This window comes from Balaenoptera acutorostrata, chromosome 12 (genome assembly GCF_949987535.1).
Source record: "Balaenoptera acutorostrata chromosome 12, mBalAcu1.1, whole genome shotgun sequence".
NCBI lineage: Eukaryota > Metazoa > Chordata > Mammalia > Artiodactyla > Balaenopteridae > Balaenoptera > Balaenoptera acutorostrata.
In genome coordinates this window covers 35,521,822-35,545,375 of record NC_080075.1, presented here as the reverse complement: position 1 = coordinate 35,545,375, position 23,554 = coordinate 35,521,822, and the positions used below count along the sequence as shown (strand labels likewise).

General features: G+C 37.0%; 1 protein-coding gene across 1 annotated transcript in view; it reads right to left on the bottom strand.

Annotated features, from left to right (window-relative positions):
- Positions 1 to 312: 312 nt before the first annotated feature.
- PPP3R1 (protein phosphatase 3 regulatory subunit B, alpha) overlaps positions 313 to 23,554 on the bottom strand; it is a 55,316-nt gene continuing 32,074 nt past the window's right edge. The window contains exons 3-6 of the mRNA XM_057558802.1: positions 11,272 to 11,448; positions 10,112 to 10,171; positions 8,331 to 8,515; positions 313 to 2,449 (exon numbers count right to left, since the gene is read on the bottom strand). Coding sequence (XP_057414785.1) covers positions 2,402 to 2,449; positions 8,331 to 8,515; positions 10,112 to 10,171; positions 11,272 to 11,448 — 470 coding nt within the window. The 3' untranslated portion in view covers positions 313 to 2,401. The remainder of the gene's footprint in view (positions 2,450 to 8,330; positions 8,516 to 10,111; positions 10,172 to 11,271; positions 11,449 to 23,554) is intronic.

The following is a 23,554-nucleotide window of genomic DNA, read 5'->3' as shown; positions in this document are numbered from 1 at the left end:
AAACCCTTGGAAGCATTCCCTGTGGGTAGCCTGGGGGGGGAAGAGATGGTGCACAGGCCCACAGAGGAAGCACGCCAAAGGCTTGGGGAAGCACGGAGGCAAAGGAGGCTGGAAGCAGAGGAAGGGTGACACACCGGGTTCTGCAGGTCATTATGATGACTTGTGTTTTCACCCAGTGACAGAGCGGACTTACTTATGGCTCATAGTCAAAGATCAAATGTCAACTTACTAGAGTTTTTTAAAAATCTGAAAGAATGAAAAAAGACTATCCAATGGCTGGGAAAGCCTGAAGACCACTGTGAATACACTCAATCAAGTTTCAAATATTTTATTTTCTTATTCATACAGTATGAAGTTTTCTAAAGATCCCACAACATGATGTCTCATGCAGAAGAAAAACTAAACATTCAACATAAACCATCCCACCCCCCGACCCACGCACGCTAAAAAAAAAAAAAAAAAAAGAAAGAAAGAAAAAACCCTCAGTCCCCAGTAAGGAAATAATGTTTGCACTATTTTTCTGTAATGCCAGCCAAGATATGCACAAGCAAGAGAAATAGAAAGCATTTGCTAAAATATTTGTAACAAATACTTATGTACAAAAAATTCACAAAAGACTAGTTCCCCCCTTGAAGCAGAGCACATGGCAGTTGACACTGGAACAGATCAAACCACTGGCTGGGATTATAAGCCACGTACTGATCCAGAGGAAGAAAGTTACATGTAGTGGAGATTTTCAGTTTGAACATTAACATTTCCAAAGTTTGGCAACATTATGTTTTAAAATTATGCAAATTATGTAAACAAGAGGTACATATTTTAAATCGATCTACATGCAAAACTCCATGTCATGCAAGGACACCAAGCACCGGGATTTCTCTCACAGACAGAGCCCATGGCGTGCAGCACTCAGTTGAAGGAACAGCGATGGCAGGCGGGTGTGCCCAAATTAAGATTCTTTCCTCTTGATTCAACCTGCCTTTTCCCACTCATGATTATAAAACCAGTTTTCTAGAAAAACTATATAGGGAAAGACTACAGTCCTACAAAGCTAACCAGAATGTCTTCTTCCAGCCAATAGTACCTTCGCAGAAAAGGGAAGGGATAATATCAAGTGGTGGAACATGGTACACTACTTTTATATCACACAAATTTATTAAGTTACCTGTTACATATGTGGGCAAATCAAGAACACCATCATGCACTCTCTATGCCTTGTGGTAAAGAAATTTAAGAGGTATAAATTTGGATATAATTTTGCTCTTCTGTGGCATATAGATTAGTAAGGTTTCTCCCATGTAAGTCATAAATAAGTATATGTGGGTGTATAGATACACACATGCACATTAAATATCACCAGTTTTAGATCAGCTGCAAGTCTTTTGAAACAGAGAAAGGAAATTTATGGTTTAAACATAAGTTTAATGACAATTTACCACCCATGTAATGAAACAAATAAACGGATATCCTAAGCAGTTAACATGATTATTTCAGGAACTCTTCAATAAGTCATGCCTGAGATAAATCAGGATTGCCTCAGATCGCTTCTGTCCTTTACGAATAAAATCACAACAAACTGACACTTACTCAGGGACATCTAATGAATGTAACGGCTCCTAGTTATGAAGTAACAGAGTGAGGTGGGCCGTAAGCTCTGTGCTGTTACTATGTGAACACAAGAGCAGCAGCCCTGAACTATACTTTCTGCTCAAGCACAGGTGTCGTCAAAGCTGCACAGCAACGAGACACAGTCCCTGGAAACATATCATAGGTATAAATAAAGTTACAAACTCCTCTGTTACAAAAATGTAATCAAGGTAGAGAATAAGATGTTAACAAATGCTTTGTCAATCTCTCAAAAGAGAAAGAGCAGGAAAAGGAAAATAGCTGGCCTAACACCCGGCTCAAATCGTACAATCTTCAATCTATATATAAAACTGTGTGAAATAAAAGTGAGGATGTCGAATGTTCTGCTTGGCACTTTTGTACTCTATCATTTTGTTTCTGAATCAAGTATATTAAATTAAAGCCAACCTACTACACATATAGAAAGCTACATATATCTATATATAAATATTTACATATGTATATATAGATACTTTCTTGTTATAAAAGATGAAGAAAAATAAATTAAAAAGCCAACCCCTTCCCTTTCTTCACCACATTGATATGCTCTTTTCATGCTGCTGTCCTTCAGCTTTAAAGTGCTACACTGAGTTATTGAGAGAATAAGAGCTCAATAACACTTAGTTGGCTTCATGAGGCTCATGTTGGAAAATGTGGCTTCACAGAGAAAAATACTTCCATTTAAATACACAGAGAGCATTGCTGGACGTCTTGAGCAGATCTTCAGAGATGGAGAAGAAAGCAAAAGTGTTGGGTGGTACTCTTTACAGAAGAGTCACACGTCTACCACCATCTTTTTGTGAATATCGAGGCCACCTACAACCTGCAACAGACAGAACAAATCAAACTTGACCAGGTTCGAGGGACTCCTTTGTACTAATCTAGCCACCTTACCAAAACTACAGCTTAAAAAGCATACTACTTTAGCCATTTCCAGAAGCTGTTGTTTTTAAAAACCTGCATTGCCTTTTGTTAGAACTTTCATGGCTTCTTTCTCCTAGGATAACATTTTCTTGTGTTCTAGCACTAGGGCTGGCAAAATTTTCTGTAAAGGGCTAGGCGGTAAATATTTCAAGCTCTGTAGGCCATGTATAGTTTCTCTTGAATTTTCTTCTCCCATTTTTTTTTTTTAAACACCACTTTAAAATGAAAAAACTTTTTTTAGCTCAAAAACATACAAAACAGGCCACATGCAGGATTTGGCCCATTCTTTCGTCTGTCGTTTCGACATGGCCTTTAGTAATTTAATATTAAATGATAACCAGATGTTACCATAAAACCTGTCAGAAACCAAATGCAGGCTTCACTGTCAGTCTGTTCTAGAATATATCAAAAGGCAACAAATGAATAAAATTTTCTGCACATGACTTTCCCATGGAGTCAAATGCTTGTAAAGTTGTTGCAGGCACCTCAGTGAATACCGACATGGCCACGTGAAGTGCAATTACCTGTCTTATTATTCGGGGGATAAGTTCTATTAAGTATAACCTACATAAATAAAGTAAACCATAAATGTTCACAGCTTGACGCATTTTCAGAGTGAACACCCAAGAAAACAGCAGCCAGGAAGGGCATCACCGGGGCTCTTCCGTGGCCCGCTTCCCGCACTGGCCACCCCCCTCCTCCCAAGCCACCGCCCGCCAGAGGTGGGCACTACCATGATTTAACACCATAGGTTTCTCTGGTCTGCTTTTATACATTTTATAAATGAAATCTTTTGTGTCTGGCTTGTTTCACTCAATGTTACGTTTGTGAGATTCATCCACGTTGTTGTGCATAGCTGCGTCTGTATTATTTTTAAACCTTAAAAATTTTTTTTTGAAAAAGAAAGCGTAAACAGCCAACTAGTTCTACAACTTCTGTTATGAAAACAGCAGTTTGCTATCCTGCCCTCAAGTTTCTTTTTACTTAGAGGCAATCATTTAGAATTTTCAGCTGATTCCCAGTATTCACCTACAGGTCTCCAAATAACACCCCTACATTGCTTTTTCTTGGATTCAAAGTTTTAGGCATCACCCGCTGACTTCCCACCACAGAAGATGAAGATTAGACTTTCACACACACCCCTCTCCCTTCTGTCTTCTACCCCATATACTTCCCACCTCTCCCACGCTTCAAACAGTTGTATCTTTTTTTTTTGATTAGACAGAAATTCAGCATTTTATTTATGACTATATAGAATACTACTTACAGCAGAAGAGAACTGTGTACTATAGTTACTTTTTCTTTCCTGCACATTTGTTTTGCTACAGTTAATAACTGATCTTTTTCTTTGCCAGGTGTTCTATGTATTTATCATTAATTCAACCCTAAACTTTGCTCTAAACGCACTTAAATATATTATGTAATTCTATCAATTTTACTGTCTTGAAATCACCCCCAGAGCTTTCCAACCTGCTCCAATCCAGGCCATCACCATCATCCTAGAGATTTCCTTCTTTCATGTTGGACCTTCTGCTTCCTGGATCCCACATTGTCTTCTTTTTTTGATTTATAACCTTTTTATAGTGGGAGCACATCCTCTAGTAGTTTCCCAAAAAGGGAGGCCTTGCATACCTGAAAATGTCTTTATTTCTCCCATCTAGTTTGAGTTTATTGAGAGTTCTCACTTGGAAATAACTGTCCCTCAAAATGGTGAAGGCAATGCTTCCGTTGTCTTCTAGTTCCCAACTCTGCTGAGAAATTTGCCACCATTATGATTCCTGAATCTTTGTATGACACCCTTCCCCTACCCCTCTACTTTAGCTCATTGGAGGTTTGTAGAACCATCTGTTTTAAAATTTCATGACAACGTGCCTAGGCCCACATTATTTTTATATACTATGCTGGGTACTTAGTAAGTCCTTTGGGTCAAAGAAGCTAATTACTTTTGATTCTGACATATTTTCTTGATTCATTTTTGACATTTCCTTCCCTGCATTTTCTTTCTGGAACCCTAGCATCTGGGTGTTAGACCTCCTAGAATGTATTTCAAAGTTTAAATGTCCGAGAGCTCTTTTATATATTCTCCAATTTTTGTTTCAAAGATCCAATATATTATATCCCTGAGGATAACCATGACAGATTTTTGTTCTACTCTGAAAGTTGTTACTGGCCTTGCATAGCCTGCTTCTCCAAGCTTCTTTTTCAGGTTTGATCTCATCTCTATAATCCATATTAGAGGCTTTCCTTGAATGTCTGATGACCCGTGGCTCTCTGCTCCTGTGGAAAGGGCACTAGAGCCTCCACATACAAAATGGGGCTGTTGACTGTGGGCTGTGCTTTGAGTGATCAGGTAAGACCATTTCTGGAGATCAGACTTCCCAAAGAGGGCTGTCCCACCGCTTGCCTGGAGGGTACAAGTCTAGCTGCCAGGGAATCAGGTTAGGGAAGAAGAAGAAGGCTGGAGGTGTCAAAATACAAATACGCTTATCTTCACTTGATTCCCCAATACATACACATACACACACACACACACACACGCACGCACACACCCAGCCCTATTTCACTTTCTCCAATCTCGCACTAAAGTGCAGGAGAAGTTAAACAGAGTCGGAAGGAGACCTTGTGTTCAGTTGCTTCTTTTTACTTATTTATTTTGTTCTTTTACTTTTTGGCACACCGTGCAGCACGCGGGATCTTAATTCCCCGACCAGGGATCAAACCCATGCTCCCTGCAGTGGGAGCGCAGAGTCTTAACCACTGGACCCCCAGGGAAGTTGCTCTAATTGCTTCTTAAACTTTTAAGCAATTCTCCTGTTAGCCTCACCTTCACACCCAGTTTCAGTTACATCGTATCACCGCTTTCTGAGCCTTTCAGGGATTCCACCTTATAAACCAAGTTGCTTCTCAGCTTTCCAAGTTTCTAGCTTCGAATTTTTACTCCTGTCTGCTAAACCAATTAACCATTCAACTTTATAAGTTGCCAAATCTAGTTACTATCCTCTCTGCTATTCACTTGGTCCTTCTGGGTTTATAACCTTTTCTTTTTAACCCATTTAATTTCAGTGGAGTTATGAGAGGAAGCAAAACTAAATACATGTGTTCAATCCACCAACTTTAATCCTGTCACTAATCATTTATAATATTTGTGCATGGTTAAGTATTCTGAAAAATGTTAAAGTAGATATGTAGTATGTGATCTTTTAAAATAACTTCCTTGGGACTTCCCTGGTGGCTCAGTGGTTAAGAATCCACCTGCCAATGCAGGGGACACGAGTTCAAGCCCTGGTCCGGGAAGATCCCACGCCACGGAGCAATTAAGCCCATGTGCCACAACTACTGAGCCTGCGCTCTAGAGCCCACAAGCCACAACTACTGAGCCCACGCACCACAACTACTGAAGCCCATGCGCCCAGAACCCATGCTCTGCAACAAGAGAAGCTACCGCAATGAGAAGCCCGTGCACCACAACGAAGAGTAGACTCCGCTCGTCACAACTAGAGAAAGCCCGTGGACAGCAATGAAGACCCAATGCAGCCATACATACATACATACATACATAAACTGTCCTTTCTCTTTCACTGTTATAGCTTAAGAAATCAGAATAAAGAGAAATCAATGAAGCCAAAGTTAAGAGCTTGATAAATGTTCCAAAAAGTTGGCTTAATACACAAAACATTTTTCTTCATTCCTGAACTATGCCCTCCAAAAATACAAGTAAAGGCAATTTATCACAAAATGCTGAAAAACAAACTCAAAGCTTAGCTTGTATCTTCAGTGTAATTAGTATCATTTCTATACCTACGGATGTATTTTAATTTCCTTTCACTGCTAAGTGATTTACATGTAAGTTTTAGTGTATATTTACTAAATGCAAGTAGTCTTCACTTATATACATCCCTTCCATTAACACTCCAGTCAAGAGTTTCCCTTTCTCGTTTTGTTCCCTCAAGTCTTGGAATTAATTTTTTTTTCCTTCTTTCGAAAACTGGCTGCTACCTATGATGCCACTACCAGCATGGTCTCATGTCACACACAATGCGATGCCCGTCCACGGGAGTCCTTCAGCAAGTGCTGGCAACAGTGAAGGAGGAAGGACTTCCCTGGTGGTGCAGTGGTTAAGAAACCACCTGCCAATGCAGGGGACACGGGTTCGAGTCCTGATCCGGGAAGATCCCACATGCCGCGGAGCAACTAAGCCCGTGAACCACAACTACTCAGCCTTCGCTCTAGAGCCCACAAGGCACAACTACTGAGCCCACGTGCCTAGAGCCCGCGCTCTGCAACAAGAGAAGCCACCACGATGAGAAGCCCGCACACCGCAATGAAGAGTAGCCCCCTCTCGCCACACCTAGAGAAAGCCCACGCACAGCAACAAAGACCCAACGCAGCCAAAAATAAATAAATAAATTAATTTATTTATTAAAAAACAGTGAGGGAGGAGACACAACGGAGGAACAGGACACAGAGCAGTACCACCTGGCATGGGTTCCAAATCTCAAGGCTCAAGCCTATCTAACTCTCTTCCAAAAAGAGTTAGTATTTTTTTATTTTATTTAATTAATTAATTAATTTATCTATTTATTTATGGCTATGTTGGGTCTTCGTTTCTGTGCGAGGGCTTTCTCTAGCTGTGGCAAGTGGGGGCCACTCTTCATCGCGGTGCGCGGGCCTCTCACTATCGTGGCCTCTCTTGTTGCAGAGCACAGGCTCCAGATGCCCAGGCTCAGCAATTGTGGCTCATAGGCCTAGTCGCTCCGCAGCATGTGGGATCTTCCCAGACCAGGGCTCGAACCCGTGTCCCCTGCATTGGCAGGCAGATTCTCAACCACTGCGCTACCAGGGAAGCCCCCTAGAGTGTTCTTTAAACTAGAGCACCACCCTACTTTTTGAAACAAACTGCAAAGATAGTATTCCCTTGAGGTGAAGAAAGATCCTTAAAGGATCAGATGAACTTCTACTTAAATGCTGAAGTAGATACTTAAGTCCTTATATAACACACAACCAAAGTAATTTGTTTTCCCTGGTGTCGTCTAAGTAAAAAATGAAAAGAAGAAGAGGAGGAAAATCTTTTATAGAAAGATTTCCCAGTCATGACTGAAATTTTCCCAAAATTTTTCTTTGTTATCTTTGCCGTTCCTTTGCATTGTCCAGTATCTCTAGCTTACAGTTAAAACTGCTTTTAACACAAAAAAAGTTAGCATCTTTGCTTTAGGGGCAGGAGTAACGAAGAGAAGCAGTAAAATGGAAGCTGAGCCGTTGCCCCCAGTTTCCACCTAGAGCTAGTTGTCTAGGCCTTCCCACAACTGTAGTCCCCGCCTCTGTGGAGCCCTTGCCCCAGATTACAAGAACTACCTACCCATCAGTAGCTTAGAAAAATAAAATCACCTTTTTACAATGCTTAGCTGTTGAGTTTAAGACGGACAGGGACTCCATTTCTGTTGTCCTCGTGAAACCAAGCCTCTGGATTCCTAGCTGAAACTCATGAACTCATATTTCCCACAAAAGTATTTTCAAACAACCTAGTTGTTCATTTGGGAGGCTACCAATAATAAGTAAAAGTTACTAGTACCATTCTTGTGGTGTTTTATCAGACAATCACTGAGAATATTAATTATTGAGAATAAAATTAGTAACAATTACAACAAAGAACATTTCAAAACCTTGAATATGGGGCAATTAGGCAAAATCAAAAATAGAAATGTCTAGGGCAAAATAAAGGAATTCTCTATTAAGTGGTATTAAAAATGTTTTCATGAAACGTAACTAATGAAAGTACTTACAGCACAGAATTCTTCAAAGGATATTCTTCCATCTCCATCCTTATCTGCATTTATTATGGTTTTGTCCACGATTTGCTGTAACTGTGTATCTTTCAGATTGTTCCCCACCATCATCTTCAGCACCTGGAAGAGTTCCCCATTGGAAATATAGCCATCTTTATCCATGTCATAGATACGGAAAGCAACTAAAAAGAGAGTAAGGAAAATCAATGGCAAAATCAAAGGCAATCACAAACGAATACTTTCAATGAGAGAGAGAACAATAAGCTGCCAAACAATTAGAATTCTACTATGAGGACAGCTCCTTCCTACCCAGAGATGTCTTTAGGTGAAAATGGTTAAGAATATATGGGCTATGGGACTTCCCTGGCAGTCCAGTGGTTAAGACTTCACCTTCCAATGCACGGGGTAGGTTTGATCTCTGGTTGGGGAGCTAAGATCCCACATGCCTCACGGCCAAAAAACCAAAACATAAAACAAAAGCAACAATGTAACAAATTCAATAAAGACTTTAAAAATGGTCCACATTGGGCTTCCCTGAATCCGCCTGCCAGTGCAGGAGACACGGGTTCAAGCCGTGGTCCTGGAAGATCCCACATGCCACGGAGCAGCTAAGCCCGTACGCCACAACTACTGAGCCTGCGCTCTAGAGCCCGCGAGTCACAACTACTGAGCCTGTGCGCCACAACTACTGAAGCCCACGTGCTAAAGCCCATGCTCTGCAACAAGAGAAGCCACCACAATGAGAAGCCCATGCACTGCAACAAAGAGTAGCCCCCGCTAGCCGCAACTAGAGAAAGCCCACGCACAGCAACAAAGACCCAATGCAGCCAAAAATTAAAAAAAAAAAAAGGTCTACATAAAAAAAAATCTTTAAAAAAAAAAAGAGAGTATATGGGCTATGGAGTCAAGACTGCTTTGGCCAATTAGTGTAGCCTAGAGGTAAGTTATTTACCCTTCCTAAGCTTCATTTTCTGCACATATAAAATTGGGGCTAATAATAGTTCTAACCTCCCAGGTTCTTTACAGTACTGAATGAGATAATATACAATCAAAGACAGCAACTGTTATTACTATTATTCTCATTTATATCAAAAAGAGTTCGTTTGCAAAGGATGTTTGCATATAGCCAGCACCTCAGAGAACTGTTATTAAATACAACATCTCTCTAGTTAAGAGCTGCAGAAACTAACACACCATTGTAAAGCAATTATACTCCAATAAAGATGTTTTTTAAAAAAAAAAAAAGAGCTGAATGCTTGAAAAAGATATCAGATGTTCCCTATGATAGAGGCAGCCTACGTAAACCAAAATAGTGGACTTCTGGCTAAATAATTCTGAATACGAGTGTAAATGAAGTTAACCTAATCACATTAGAGCATTTCTTCTCACTTTCATGCCAACATTTTATAATAACTATAAATGGAATATAATCTTTAAAATTGTGAATCACTATATTGTACACCTGTAACTTATAAAACACTGTACATCAACTATACTTCAATTAAAATAAATCTCTTATCTAAGACATGTAATTCATATGGCTGTAGAAGGAAATTCTATTTTCCTTCTATCCAACTAAAAGCAACAATGACACATCATTAAAAAATGCAAACTGCAAATGTCCAGAAAGGATTTTCTCCAGAATGTAAAATTTTTGTTATGTTTACTAAGGATCTAGAATAAAAGACATCTTTTAGAATATTTTAAAAGGAGGTCATAATGCAGTATGGGGTAGTGGTCTAAGAGGGAGAATGAACTCAGTGAAGAGAAATACTTACACCTCAACTTCTGTTCCTTATCTCCTTTGACACTGAACTGAGAGACTCCCTCAATGAACTCTGAATAAGAATAAAAAGTGTTTACAAATCAGAAGTTTCAATTTTTTACAAAGAAAAACAATACGTACACACACACACACACACACACACACACACACACACACACACATACACACAAACCCCTACATGCTCACAAAAAGATATTTTCTTGCTGCAAAAGAAAATATTACTAGCGGTGTTTAAAATTGAAAAAGCCAAATTTGAAACTTCGCAACAAATGAGGTTCTATATATATACATTTTAATCTGAACTTGGAGTTCTCTAAAGTCAAATCAATTTAAACAAATATTTACTTACGCTACAGAGCATAACACTCAAAAACATATTCTTTAAGCTATTTAACTCTTTTTTCTTAGAATATGACAAAAGGGGGCTTTAAAAAAAATTTACGTTGTTTGGCAGAAAAAAAATAATTTTGGATTTCTGGTTCCAAAATTCAGAATCATTTAAATAAACTGTTGGAAGTTTCATAACAAATGGTCATTTTTCTTCACTGCCTGATGAACACTAAATCATAACCAGTTTTAAAGCCCTTCACTTATAATCCAATTCCTCAAACTAAAATAACAAAATCTGTTGATTCCCTGGTGAAATGAAATGTTTATTTACTTTAAAGTGTAGAATCAAATGGTTAATATTAGCAAAAGCACTACTGTCTTTGTAACATCTAGATTAACTAAATTAATCCTTTCTATGGTAATACTCATATCTTTATTACTTCAGCTTACTTTTTATTGCTGACTTAGTATTAAGTCTCATTCTTTTATAAAAGGTTTTAAAAATGTAGCTTCTAATATTATAAGTTTCCCTAAAGTGAGACTAATTTTCTAACAACAAAAGAAATAGTAAATCCTATTTTTTTAGATTACCTTAAAGGGTAATTTGATCATTTATGACCCCAAAAGTAAAAGATCTTATTAGTCCATTAAGGTTCATATATCACAGATTTTGAGGTTTGAACGTAATCTATCTTTATAAGAAAACCAGTAATACAAAGACATTGAAGAAAAACTAAATTTTTCAGACATTTTTGTACACAGAGCTGTCAGACTAATCATAGATTATCTAACTTGTAGTTTTAAAAAAAACTACTTCCTTACCTTTAAAGTCTACTTCTCCATTCCCATCTGTGTCAAATATATCTATTACTCGCTGTACTAAGGGATTCTGTTGTAACTCAGGCAGAGACATGAACTCTTCCACACTCAAAGAACCAGAATTGTCCAAATCGAGCTTCTTAAATCTCTTTCCTAGCCTTTTAATTTCATCAGCGTCAACTAAAAGCAAACAAAAAGAGGCAGCAAGATTTACCAAACGATTTTGTGATAATTATAGGAAAAAAATTCACCACTTATCCAAGAGTTTAATTTCCAATTTAAAGAGTTGCATATACGATTGACTAATTTCTTATAACAAAGAAAATATATCATAAAAATTTTTTTGTTACCCTTTTGTTTGTCTGCACCTGCCATAACATACAACCAACTGTATGCTGAGTAAGATATTACAGGATTAACAATGCTAAGCTGATCATGGAAGTCGGGTGGTTCTTACCAGGCAGACTAAATCAATCTCTATGTACCAGGCACTCTAATTTTCACTTATCTTGTAAAATTTTAATTTAGTTTATTTCTAGCAGTTCATGGTTCAAAATTTGAACATGGTTTGAACACAGTTCAATATTCAAAGCCTCCCTCCAACGTTGCCAGCTTCTTGAATATTCTTCTAAAGATATTCTTTGCAAGTATGAGCAAAGAAAACCCAGCATTTTTCGATTTTAATTCTTTAATTAAATTTTTTAAGAAAAAATTTTATAAAGGTTAAATTTTTAAAGGTTACTTTCCATTTACAGTTATTACCAATATCCTAAAAATCAGGCACAGATCTTTAAAACAGATCAAACCCACCTTGGCAGCACCATTAAATGCTTCAGCTCTGCACTTCGTACAAGCTAAATATAAAGAATTCCAACTTTTGGCACCAACTTTCATCAAAGATTTTTTTCCGCTACTTGGGATCATACTCCCTTAAAACAAATGAACAAGGAAAAACAAACAAACCTCACCCTTTTGACTCATCTTGTGACTCAGAGATACTGTTTTTCATATGTTTTGCCAAGCTGACACTCATGTTATTTTTCCACTTTTTGTAAGGATACCTTTGGGAGGACTATCTTTTTTAGTAGTTGGAAGTGCCTACATATTCAATTTACATTATATTATACAAAGTATTGTAATGGTTAATCTTATAGTCATACATATATGTATGTCTCTAAAATTTAAGACATTAAAAACTTAGATATTTTAGTCTGAGTTTATAATATAGGTATATATTATAATAATATAGGTATTACTATGGAATGTTTACATGGGAAACAGCAAATTAAATTGTTGAGACCATACCCAGATCACTGCACCCTTGAATATACTCAGGAATAAATGTGAAATCTAGATGGTTACCTATTTTAACAAGTGATTTCAAGAATCTTATTAATATTACCACATAAAATAATTAAGAAGTTGCTTTTAGAGAGCTCATGTTGCTACAGTAAATTTAAATAAATATTTCCAACTGGACATATTAACGCTAGAGAGTATATAATATTAATAGCGATAGAAAGGTTGCTTATTCATTCATCATCTTCTCAGATGAAGAAACATTAACCATCTCTCTTTATTATACATATATTTTTCATCATTTAGAAAAAAAGAATGTACAAGATTCCCAACAGTAGCAAAGAGATGTAGGCCTCTGACTCGTCAAGCACTGTTATTACTATACACACACACACCAAGCTGCTACTCCACTGTTAGGTGATTTTGAGGTTTCTCAGAATGAAAAGGAAAAGAAATAAGCAGAATGGTAGAAAAATAAACTTTCCTCAAATTTTAGCCAATTCCCCAAATTTGTAAAACAGTAATAAGTAGCAACAAGACTACTCCTTCAGGAAATTCTTTTAATAGCCACTTTATAAATAATTTATTACCTATTAGTCCATTAACAATTTAAAACAAAATAAAGCAAGTCTTATCAAATCCTCCTAGTGATAATACTATCTTCAAAGAAACAACTAAATGCAATGTGGGATCCTGAATAGAATCCTGGAAAAGAAAAACTTTCCAGTGTCACAATTTCCTTTTTCACTAAAATATATAGTTTAACAGTATTGTAAGAATGTTAATTTCTTGATTTTGATAATGATAATTGCACTTTAAGTCTGTGAGATGTTAACATCAGAGGAAGCTTGGGTGAGTGATATTTGGAAACTCTATTATTTTTGTAACATTTTTGAAATTTTTCCTTAAGTCTCCTCCAATTTGTAACAACTCTCAATTTTTTCCTTGTGTTTCATGACTTTGAAACTTCTGATCCAGTATTTTGTAAAATATCCCTCAGAGTGAGTTGCTGATGTTTTTTCATGATTAGAATCCTTTGGGGCAAGAATACCATAGAAATGATATGTCCTTCTCAGTGCATCGTTATCAAGGGGTTCATGATGTCAACATGTCTTTTCACTAGTGATGCTAATTTTGATCACTTGGCCAAGGTGGTTTCTGCCAGATGTCTCCACTATAAATCTACTATCTTTCCCTCTGTATTAAAAAATATTGGGGGGGAATACTCTGAGACTATTCAAATATCCTACTTTCTCCTCAAACTCTAATTTGAGCATCATCTAGGTAGGTCTTGTTTGCAAAATTTTATTACTGTGGTATTGCCTAATAATGATTTTCTTTTTCCCTCATTATTAACTGGACTGTTCCTGTCAAAAAACAAAACAAAACAAACCTGTCCCCTTTCCCTATTTGTTTCTTTATTCAATTATTCGTATCAGCATGGATTCATGGGTACTTACTTTATCTTATGGGTTAAAATCCAATGTCATTACCTGTTAACCAAATTATTCCAGCTTTGTTCTTTAGGTACTACCTCTAGTTGGCTCCTGTGTGACTTTTCAACAATCCCCAATTTGAGCATTTCCTTATTTTCTGGCACCATAAAATGTTCCAGTCTCATCCTGACTATGTATTTCTAAGAACATATGCCCCTATCTCGTTTGTATGGCAGGATATTTAGAACTATACTATAGAATGAAAACTATAGATCCCTAATATGGGATCTTAGAGGTACTGTGGAAAGAGCCATCAGATATGATAAAATTACCTATGGAGAAACATGTGTTTTTTTTTTTTAATTTATTTTTATTTCTGGCTGCATTGGGTCTTCGTTGCTGCACGTGTGGGCTTTCTCTAGTTGCGGCGAGCGGGGGCTACTCTTGTTGCAGAGCACAGGCTCTAGGTGCGCGGGCTTCAGCATTTGTGGTGCGCGGGCTCAGTAGTTGTGGCTCGTGGGCTCTAGAGCGCAAGCTCAGTAGTTGTGGCGCATGGGCTTAGCTGCTGCACAGCATGTGGGATCTTCCCGGACCAGGGCTCGAACCCGTGTCCCCTGCATTGGCAGGCGGATTCTTAACCACTATGCCACCAGAAGTCCCGAGAAACATGTACTGAATAACCTTGTAAAGACTACCCCAAGAGGGCTTCCCTGGTGGCGCAGTGGTTGAGAATCTGCCTGTTAATGCAGGGGACACGAGTTCGAACCCTGGTGTGGGAAGATCCCACATGCCGCGGAGCGGCTGGGCCCGTGAGCCACAACTACTGAGCCTATGCGTCTGGAGCCTGTGCCCCGCAATGGGAGGGGCCGCGATAGTGAGAGGCCCGCGCACCGCGATGAAGAGTGGCCCCCGCTTGCCGCAACTAGAGAAAGCCCTCGCAGGAAACGAAGACCCAACAAAGAAAGAAAGAAAGAAAAGAAAGAAAAGAAAGAAAGTAGCTATTTAAAAAAAAAAAGACTACCCCAAGAATAAAGCCTTATAGTGTTGTCAATAGAAGCTATTGGGTAGTTTTTCAACATAAAGATTAATTTAAAAGTTTTAAAGTCTGTAAAATTCATCTTCTACAAAAGTAATGACTGTATTTCCAATGTTACCCCAAATAAGAAATCAAAACCACCAGGGGGCGCAGATAAAACCTTCATAAGCAGCTCCAAAAAACCGCCTAATTTTATAACAACCTTGTGATTAGACTAGCAGTCTAATATTTATATTCTGCACAGAATACTTTAACAGAACAAAGCAAAGAAAGCTCCCTATTAATATTGAAAGAGAATCAAAAAGGCATATTATGAAAAATGGACATATTTGTGCTGTGTCTTTTCCTTACAAATGAAAAACTCATCCACTTTAAAAGGTCTAGATTCTAGAGGTATATCATTAATTTTCTAATGCAAGAGGCAACACATGCTTTTGGTGTTTCTAGATTAAAGTTATTACACACTTAAAAAATTATTAATTATCAAATATACAAGAGCTACACATCAGCACCAATAAAAGAATTATCAAGTTGTAATCAAAACGCTAAGAAGAAATTTTAAACCAACTTTGGGAAATAGCTGATATTCCAAAACCGCATTATTAAATATATAGTTCTACAGGTTCTGACAAACGTATACACCTACGTAAGCAGCACTGCAATCAAGACAAAAGAAGCACATTTCTATCATCCCAAGATGTTTCCTCGGTTCCTTTCCAGTCAATCACAAACACACCGCACCCCCTCCCCACCACAACCCTAGGCAACCACTGTTCTGCTTTCTGTAACTAAATTCTGTCTAGAATTTCACATAAATGGGATCATAGATACGTACTCTTGTGTCCATCTTCCTTTTCTCATGAAGTTTTTGACATTAATCCAAGTTGTTTCATACGTCAGTAGTTTCTTCCTTTTTATGGCGCAGTAGTGTGTATACATAGTCCATTGTATGGCTGCACTACAGTCAGTTTACGCATTCATCTGCTAACAGACATTCCGACTGTTTCCTGTTTGGGACTATTAGGGATAAAGATTCTAAGACTATTATACTTAAGTCTTTTTGTAAACAAATGTTTTCCTGGAATTGCTGGGTCATAGGGTAAGCATACATTTGACTTTCAGAAACTGTTAAAAAGTTTTCCAAGGTGGTGTACCATTTTACACTCCCACTGGCAATACCTGAGAATTCCAGGAGCTCTACCTCCTTGCCAACTCGTGAAATTGTGAGTCTTTCTAAGTTTAGCCACTCTGCTGGGTGGCAGCAGTATGCGATTATAGTTTTAACCTGCATTTCTCTAAGGATTAATTATCTTGAGCATCTTTTTCATGGGATTATTGGCAGCTGATGTATCTTCATTTAAGTGACTTCAAATATTTTACCCTTTTAAAAGGTGGGCTGTCTTTAAAGAGTTGTGTGATTCTCTCTTTATACTGATTGGTGCAAGTCCTTTGTCAGGTGTAGGCATTTCAAGTATCTTCTCCCAGCGTATAAGCTGCCTTTAAGGAGCAAAAACCTTCAATTTTGATGAAACCCATTTTTTTCTTTTATGATTCATGTTTTACAAATAAACTAAAAATCCTTGCCTATGCTGGTCATGAAGATTTTCTCTGATGTTTTCTTCTAGAAGTTCCATAGTTGTGGCTTTTATGTTTAAATTTATGACCCATGTTTCTTGTACATAAGTAAGGGTAAACTTTTATTCCAGCTATTTTGTTCAAAAGGCTCCCCTTACAATGGTATCTTTGATGTTTTTGTCAAAAATCAATTAACTGTATAAAGTAACATGTTGTATACCTTAAATTTACACAATGTTACACGTCAAATATCCAATTAAAAAAATTTTTTTAAATCAATCAATGGACTGCCCTGGTGGTGCAGTGGTTAAGAATCCGCCTGCCAATGCAGGGGACACGGGTTCAAGCCCTGGTCTGGGAAGATCCCACAAGCTGTGGAGCAACTAAACACATGCGCCACAGCTACTGAGCCTGCGCTCTAGAGCTCGTGTGCCACAGCTACTGAAGCCCGCGCGCCTAGGGTCCGTGCTCCGCAACAAGAGAAGCCACCGCAATGAGAAGCCTGTGCACTGCAACGAAGAGTAGCCCCCGCTCGCGACAATGAAGGCCCAACGCAGCCAAAAATAAATAATTAAATTAAAAAAAAATTTTTTTTAAAGTATACCTGAATAAAAGACTTGTTATTTAAAAAAAAATCAATCGAAAACACACATGGGTTTATACCCTCTACTCTGTTCCACTGATTTATTTATCTTATGCCAATACCACAGTTTTATGTTTTAGTCTTTAAACCAGGGAACACTGTCCTCACACTTTGTTGTTCTTTTTCAAAATTGTGCCAGCTCTTCTAAGACCTGGGTTTTCCCTTATAGAATTAACAATTATTTGGTAATTTTTATTAAAACCCTGCTGAAAATGAATTGGGATTGTCTTGAATCTACAGATCAATCTGAGTAGAACTGATACACCTTAACAGTATCAAAGTCTTCCAATCTATGAATATGGTACCTCCCTCCATTTACTTAGGTCTTTTTAAGTTTCTCTCAGTGATGTTTCATAGTTCGGTGTATAGATCTTACATATATTTGGTTAAATTTACACTTGAATATCCCAATGTTTTTATTCTATTATAAATGGTATTTTTGTCAATTTCATTTTTTTTTCAATTGTTCACCGCTGCTATAGAGAGATTCCACTGCTTTTTGTATATTGCCCTTGTATCCTACAATCTTGCTAATAAGTTCCCTTCTTATTTCTAGGAACAGGATTTACTACATACACAACCATGTCATCTGAGAATAAAGACAACTTTACTCCTTCCTTTCCAATCTGAATGTATTACATTTCCTCTACTGGACTTAACGTACTGGCTAGAACTTCTAGTACAATTTTGACTACAACTGGTCAGAGTGAAAAACTACTTTTTTCCCCATGGAAAGCATTCAGTCTTTCATCATTAAATAAGTATGATGTTAGCTATAGGTTTTTGGTAGGTGCCCTTTATCAGGTTGATATAGTTCCCTTCTATTCCTAATTTGCCAAAACTATTTATCATGAATGGCTACTGAACTCTGTCAAACAAATACTTTGCTACAACTATTGAGATGTTTTTTCTCTTTTATTACGTCAATAGTGAATTACATTAATTGATATTTCTAGATAAAATCATACTCCTGGGATAAACTCCACTTGACCATGCTTTATTGTCCTTTTTACATATTGCTGGATTTGACTTACAAATATTTAAGGATTTTTACACATATGTTCATGGTGAATACTGGTCTACAGTTTTCTGTGTCTTTGGTATTGCTATCAGTATAACACTAGCTTCTATTTTTTGAAGGATTCTTTATGTTTTTCCATTAAATGTCTGCTAGAATTTACCAGTAAAGCCATCTGGGCCCTGGAGTTTTCTTTGTGAGAAAGAATTCAATTTCATTAATAGATATAATGCTATTAAGATTTTCTATTTCCTTTTGAGTCAGTTTTAGGAACAGGCATACCTTGAAGATATCACAGGTTTGGTTCTAGACCACTGCAAAATAGCAAGTCACATGAATTTTTTAGTTTCCCAATGTGTATAAAAGTTATGTTTACACTATACTGTAGTCTATTACGTATGCAACAGCATTGTCTAAAAAAAAATGTACATACCTTAATTTAAAGGTAAATTAAATTATGCTAAATTTAATAAATTATGCTAAAAATGCTATCACCTGAGCCTTCAGCAAGTCGTAACAGAAACATCAAAGATCACTGATCACAGATCACCATAACAAATATGATAACAATAGTGAAAAAGTTTGAAATATCGCGAGAATTACCAAAATGTGACAAACAGCCGCAAAGTGAGCAAGTGCTGCTGGAACAATGGTATCAATACACTTGCTTTATACAGGGTTGCCACAAACCTCCAGTTTGTTTAAAAATTTTTAAAAAGCCAAAAGACAAAAAACAGTATCTGTGAAGCACGATAAAATGAAGTACAATGAAAAGAGGTCTGCCTGTATTCGTTTTTTCAAGGAATTTGTCTTGTTTCATCCAACGTGTAGAACTTATTGGAATAAAACTGTTTATAAAATTCCCTAGTTATTCTTTTAACATCTGTAGGATCTGTAAGTGATTTCAGTTGTTTCGTTACTAATATTGTTAACTGTGTTTTCTTTCTTTCTTCTAGAATGCTCCTTCAAAATGTGAATGCTATGTACCACTAACTTCCTCCTACCTTACGTAAAAGATAAAGTCAAAAATGATTCACCACCTCAAAACTCACAAAGGCAAATGAATATTGTCCAAAGATGTCACAAAAGAAGCTACACACTTAATCCTAAAAATACATTCTTACAATTGTCTTCAAAGCTCACTGAGTTTCAGAAGAAAATCTGTAATAGAAAAGCCTTGTAATGTAAAAAGTTGGAAGAAAGCTTGGAGATGAAAAACTCCAGATGAGGCTAAAGACCCAGAGAGTTAAGTAAGTTGCTCAGTCTGTAAAGCTTGATGGCAAAAGCTGGGTGACGGGATTTCTTGAAATACTTTCCGATCTAATTTCTTTCCTTGTTAGTTACATCAGAAGAGTCAACACAGAAGGTTAGGCTAAGAGATACTAAACACTGTTGTTCCTCAACCTGCACTCTTGGGCCAAGTATGGAGAAAAGGGAGAAAATATAAGAGTATTTCCACTTCAGGTAGATAAAAATCAAACAACATATTTTTAAGATGTTCTCCTACTGGTGTACTACTGGTTTTCCTGCTGAAGGTGTTTGTATTGCTGTTGTTCTTCTCCTTTTGGTTTATTTACATTGTGGTTCAAATGAGAATATGCAATAAGCATATATTTATAAGATCATAGAAACACATCTTCAAGTTTTCTCACGAAGTTATTAATAACCCTGGCTTGAAAGTCACACTCTTTTTTTCTTTTAACCTAAGTATACTGTGTAGGTCAGTAACACATCTTAATCAAAAGATGTGGCTCTCAAAGAGTTCCACTGTTTTTGTACGTCAAATCCAACCCTAACCCGTTATATCACATTCTCCAAGCTTTTCTTTTATCTTTTCCTATGATATGCTGCAGTTAAACATATTAGTTGACTTTTCTTTAGCTTTGTATCAGTCCCCACCACCAACCCCCCCCAAATATGGTATTTTCACAAAAGCATGCATATTCAAGAGTCTTCTTTTACTTTCAGCACCGTTTAGTCAAAAGACTTATTTATGGCTTCTCAAGAGCTCAATCTGGTTTATCGCCAAGAATGTAATACTGCATCCCCAGTCTCTGCTTTTTTTTCTTACTGCCTTGCCTTTTACCTTAACATCACGAAATTCTAGCATACAATTTATATAATGACTTCTACTTTCTTCTTGATGACATTTTCCACAGACAATTCTGGCTTCTTGCTCTAATTTGAACCACCTGCTTTCCAGGTCCCTGGCATAGTTGTTATACCGGGATCTTCACTGGTGTCTTAAGAGATTTCGTTTCTTGGATCTTGTTTCGTTTTTTTTCTCTAACTTCTCCTTCATTTTTCTGGGTACATATTCAAGAACGTATGAAAGGTAAATTTCCCAAGTCCTTATATTTCTGGAAATGTCTTTAATTTGGCCTCTCACCTGAGTAATCATTTGGTTGCTATCAAATTCTAGATTTAGGAACTCAGAACGAACTTTGAATTAACCGCCCTATTGCTTTCTAATATCTATTGCTGCTGCTAAGAAATCCAATGCCAGTGGACTCTTATTCTTTTTGAGGCCAACCTTTTCCCTGTCTAGCAGCTTTTAGGGTTTTCTTTTTGCTCTTGGACTTTTAAAACTACAAAAGAGGTTGACACCAAATGGAGATCTTTTTTCATCTAAACTTCCCGAGTATCAGAATGCTCTTTCAATCAGAAGATACGATTTTTTAGGTGAAGAAAATTTTCTCCTACTATTTCACTGATTATTTTTGCTTTTATTTCATGTAATATAACTTTTGAGATGTCTTTTAGACAGATGCTATTACACTCTGTATTTGTTCTCCAAGTTCCTCTTTTCTTGCATATTTTTCCATCTCTTTTGCTCTAACATTCTGAGGGAGATCCAAGAATTTATACTTTTGCTAAATGGCTAGCTAGGCTTTCTTAAACCAGCTGAAGTAACTGTCTTCTACATACCAGCTACAAAATTACTCAATTTTGTGGTAGACTATGAAATTACTACATGCCATGGACTTCACTGCTGAAACTACAAATTTGTTAAGTGCTACCATGATGCCAAAATTTGACAGTATGCATAAAGAAAACAGAGCTAGCACTTCACTTTTCTTAAGACTACTCATCTAAAAACCTGAAATATTTAGAATATAGTAAATAATCCAGGCATTGTTTTTTAAAAAGGTACTGTGATGGCAAAACAAGGTAGCAACTTCAAGCCTAGGCGTTCAAGTTTGTGCACTATACTTCATTACTCAGCAATAAAGCTTTACTGAAAGAAAACAGAATATAAGTAATTCTCAGTGGACTAGGTGAAATAAATTAGAGTTCAGGATCACTAATTGCTAAGTAAATGATAAATCATGGCTGGTAGATTAAAAAGCATGAATTATTTGATACATTTATGAAGATTTAAATCTAAAGTAACAAGTGTACAAGTCAATTTCAAAGTTAGTGACATGAAGTTTTTATGGATATTAAAAGTTTCCTCCAAAGATTTCTGAGATGATAAATAAAGATTTGGGAGTAAACCAGAAATTACTCTTTAGAACACACATCACTGAAAAATTAAAGTGAACTGGAGGGCGGGAGGCGCTGGCGGGACGTGGGCCTGCAAAACCATGAGCAAAGCGGGTTCTGGCCCTCGATGGTGGGCACGAGTGTCCCGCCTGCTCTCCTTCAGCGCGACCCATCGGCTCCACAGGAGGCAATTATGAAGCCCCTTGATCATAAGAATCTGGATCTGGATGTGCCGTATTTTGCAGATGTCGTTAGACGACAGAAAATGTAGCTGTTTATATCTGGGAAGACCTTCAGGAATTTCTTCCTGCGGGAGTTCTTCATAAAGTAAAAGTATATGAAACTGACAATAATATTGTAGTCTATAAAAGAGAAGAACTCTTGGAGGTTAGTACTATAGAATGATTTAATTTCTTTCCATATTTGAAGAAGATCTTTATCCCCTTGGACATTTAAGAAGTCATCACATAATTGTTACATCTCTGAATTGTGTTCTGGAGCACTTGATTTACTGGAATCATTGTAATAAGACCTGTTTTAAACTCAAATCTATCTTAAAACCAAATTGTAATGTATTCTGAGTATCATTTAAAGAGTGTTTCACCTATAGATTAAAATCATTTCAGCAACAACAAAAAAAATTAAAGTGAGTTAAGCTAGTACATATAAGAAAGGAAACAAAAGAATGCAGAAATGAAGGAGGAAATCAAATTAACTTTAGATTAACCTTTTCTGTGAAAAAGTTTTGTTTTCAAAACAAAGAAAAACCCTAGTCTAAGCAAAGAATATGAACATGTAAACCTCGCTGAGACAACTGATTGTGAGCAGAAATTAACAGCACAAATTGAAGTCAATATCTCTACGTTTTCAAGTCACTTGTAAGTATTTAAACCAGAAACAAAACTGATTGAATATGAGATTGTTTACTCAAAATGAGAGCAGTGTCCTAATGGCTAAAGGTGTCTTCAAGGTTTCTACAGACAGTTCATTATGCAAAGGGAAACGTTCCTTCAGAGGCTGCCAAGCTCCTCTTGGGTCACCTTCTACCGAAAGAAAATTGAGAAAGCTCTTCAGATAAAAGACTGTTTTAGTCTTTCATCTACATTCAATCTACAAAATAGGCCCTCTGTTCACCAATTTTATCAAAATTATTCAGAATTATACTGGTTTTATCAACAGTAAAAACATATTAGTTGAATCTGACTTTCCACTCACACTTCCTCCTGTGCTCCAATCTAGCCCTCTGCTGAACTATCTAACCTAGTATCTTGCACTCAGCCACTTTTCCAAATTATCATGCCAAGTTACAACCACAGTCTTAACTTTGAGCGAATCACCCCAACAGAGTATACATTTCCTACTCCAGACAGGTCAGCCAACAGACAGAAACAAAGTCACAATGGCCTAGAATAATTTAACTCAACAAAAAGCAAACACTCAATTAAGAGACAAAAAAAAAAAATCAGAGAATACCTAACTATGTCTTAGACAAGTCCAGTTTTGCCTAAAATCGTTCATGTAGACAAACATAACATTAATCTTGTAAGAGTTACTATAAGAGAGGCTGTACAGTATTGTGATTAAAAATATAACTCTAAAAAAAAAATATATATATATATATATATAAAACTCTAGAGCATGACTGCTTGAGATCAAATCATGGCTTTGTTACTCTACCTGCTGCTGTGTGATCTTAGGCCAGTTATTGATGCCTGTTTTCTCATCTATACAATGGGGAAAGTAACAATACCTCTTTCATGAGGCTGCTGTGAGGATTAAGAAGGTAAATAAAT